A 2,876-nucleotide genomic window follows, 5' to 3' on the forward strand; every position below is an offset into this window, starting at 1 on the left:
ATGTTTTTATTAATGACTATAAACTATAAACCCACCTATATAGTTCTGGTACCCGTTTCTCCTCCCTTTTTAAGGACATGACTTTTAAGTATAACTGGGTAAACTGAGCTAGGCCCAGTTGCCTGAAGTTGGTCTTTCCAACCCAGAAATACTGAAAGTATTATAAAGTTAACGCTAGTCTTTATAATAAGATTTTATATGCTAGCGACCTCTTAGTAGTTTAATATTTCAAGTACTCAATAACTTGAGTACGATTATTCCTAACGTTGGTGCGTACATCTACATGTACAATAAAATTGTAGTTTATATTATAATTTCGTCAGAACTATACAGTGCTGAGTGATTGCCTGTATGCTTTTGATGTAATACAGCTTATTTGAAAAAAATTTATACGTAGATATATAAATATCATATTTTTGTATGCTGTTAACTTTTGTAATTTAGATAAAGTACGGAGTTGATTTTTTTAATTAATTATCTTGGTTATCAATTAGAATATAGTTAATTTAAACCAGTTTTTACTGATATTAATTAAGAAAATCAGTGTTTCTTGTTCCTCTAATGAGCAACTGGTTTGTTTTTCGCTGGTGGCTAATTTTTAATCTGTTGAGAAAAACTTGAAGATGTGTCTATACTTTAGAGTAAATCTTTCACTTTTTTATAATTGAAAACAAAGACAAATATATTTTAACCTTGCACTGTTAGGAGGGAAACTGGAGATTTTGTTATTGTATTTTTCTGGGCTGAAGTTTCAATTCTTTTTTTTTTTCTTTTAGAGAGGAAGACGAATTCAGTCAGCAATCTGAAGACGAATCAAAATACAGTGAAACCCAAAGTCAAGATACAAGTAATAATGAATTATATAGTGAAAAAGGTGAGCCATGTTAGTGAACAGGCTGGAATCTAGATCATTAATGACATATATTTATTGGATACAAATAGAATGTCTATTAGGTTGTCTTACACAACACGAAACTTTAAACTTGTCTTGTTGAATTGTTTATTCAGATGAGTACTGTTTGTTTTTGAATTGTAGAATAAGGAGTTGTACAGCAAAGTATAATACTATAAATTAACTAGTAACTAAAAGTTTGTATTATCTGACTACAAGAAATTTTTTTACCATCAAGGAAATGAATCAAATGCTGAACATTCAAGGTTTCACGAAGAAGAAGAATATTCCATCCAAGCCAATAAGGTTCTTTGTCATAAAAAAGAAGAGGCCAACAGTGTGTTGGTTGACAATGAAATCTTTGAAGATAGAACATTCCAGGTAAGCGTGTTTCAAGTTACTGGTGTCCATACAGTAAAATGTGTTTCTAGCTGATTGACAATGAAATCTTTGAAGATAGAACATTCCAGGTAAGCGTGTTGCAAGTTACTGGTGTCCATACAGTAAAATGTGTTTCTAGCTGATTGACAATGAAATCTTTGAAGATAGAACATTCCAGGTAAGCGTGTTTCAAGTTACTGGTGTCCATACAGTAAAATGTGTTTCTAGCTGATTGACAATGAAATCTTTGAAGATAGAACATTCCAGGTAAGCGTGTTGCGTGTTACTGGTGTCCATACAGTAAAATGTGTTTCTAGCTGATGATTGATAAAGACAGGTACTCTTGTAATTAGTGTGTTAGAAGACTAGTGAGTGTTGGTAAATGGATTTTTACCCGATAAGCAAAAATACAATGTTTACTTACCACTGTACGAAAAGCTTTCAAGGTAAAATATCGTAAGAGTTATGTATTTACAACATTCTTTTGCATGATTCATATTAGAATAATTTAAATTTAAAATGTCTTTAAGGCTTCCAAACTTAAATTACTTAATTCATCTGAGTGTACTTTTAAAGAAGGGTTGGGTTGGACCCAGTGGTTAACTTGCCATACTGTGGAGCTGGTGTTACAACCTGTTCCCACATTTTCAAAAAATCGTGAACCATACTTTGGGGCCATGGGTCGATATAAAATCCTTATATGTAGTCTGAGAAGAGTAACTTAAGAGTTGGTGGTGGGCAGTGTTGACTAGCTGCCTTCCTTCTAGTCTGTCACTTCAAATTAGGGTTGGGACTGAAAGAAATGTGACCACCAAACAACCTTTGAGAGAATTTATCTTCGTTACTTCTTTTGGTTAAAGGTTTATGGACAAGCTCCTAGACTAACAGAAAACAGAGCCACGTCATGTCACAGCCTTCAGATTTCACAGTTACAAGAAGAGGTGGTGGAACTTAGAGCAGAAAACACTGCTCTACAGGAACAGTTAAGAAGGCAGGAAACTGATTTGAATCATGCACAAGAAGCTTACAAAAACTGTCGTGAAGACAAGGATCGTCTGTGGCAAAAGGTATACACATCACGTAAAACATGAATTTTAACATCTTGTTTGAGTAAATTGTTTCCCGTAATCTAAAAATGTTGTGTATGGTTTCTTGTATACTTATTTTAATGTTTACTTGAAAAATGAAATATTTCTAACATTTCACACTGTTCATATGACTGTCTTCTCTTTAGTTTATGACACTAGGATTCAAAATTTTCATTGTGACACTTTTTATCTGTGATATTAATATCAAAAAATGATTGCTTTAATCATGCACATCATAAGAACTTGATGCCTCAATAACTGCAATAATATAAGCTCAAACAGATGTTTGCTTCAGGAAGCTTGTTTCACGCTTTACTGATCAGTAGTTTACTTAAGGGCAAGTTTAAATACAGATATTTGTATATTTTGGTAAGTGAAATCTGTACATCATGTAGAAACTAATGTATGCAAATTTTCAGAACTATCTGGCAGATTGTGAGTTACTGAGTACATTAAAGAAATGTTGCATCTATTATATATATATATATATATATATATTTATATATATATATAAT

The 2,876-nt window shown here is 32.3% G+C and overlaps 1 protein-coding gene across 3 annotated transcripts in view; it reads left to right on the forward strand.

Moving 5' to 3' along the window:
* LOC106463516 (colorectal mutant cancer protein-like) overlaps window positions 1–2,876 on the forward strand; it is a 50,017-nt gene that overhangs the window by 31,406 nt on the left and 15,735 nt on the right. For all 3 annotated transcript variants that reach the window (XM_022391039.1, XM_013923556.2, XM_013923558.2), the window contains 3 exons: window positions 777–874; window positions 1,131–1,273; window positions 2,134–2,340. In XM_022391039.1, the coding sequence (XP_022246747.1) occupies window positions 777–874; window positions 1,131–1,273; window positions 2,134–2,340 (448 nt within the window). The remainder of the gene's footprint in view (window positions 1–776; window positions 875–1,130; window positions 1,274–2,133; window positions 2,341–2,876) is intronic.

Source organism: Limulus polyphemus, unplaced genomic scaffold, assembly GCF_000517525.1.
Source record: "Limulus polyphemus unplaced genomic scaffold, Limulus_polyphemus-2.1.2 Scaffold1428, whole genome shotgun sequence".
In the NCBI taxonomy this organism is placed as follows: domain Eukaryota; kingdom Metazoa; phylum Arthropoda; class Merostomata; order Xiphosura; family Limulidae; genus Limulus; species Limulus polyphemus.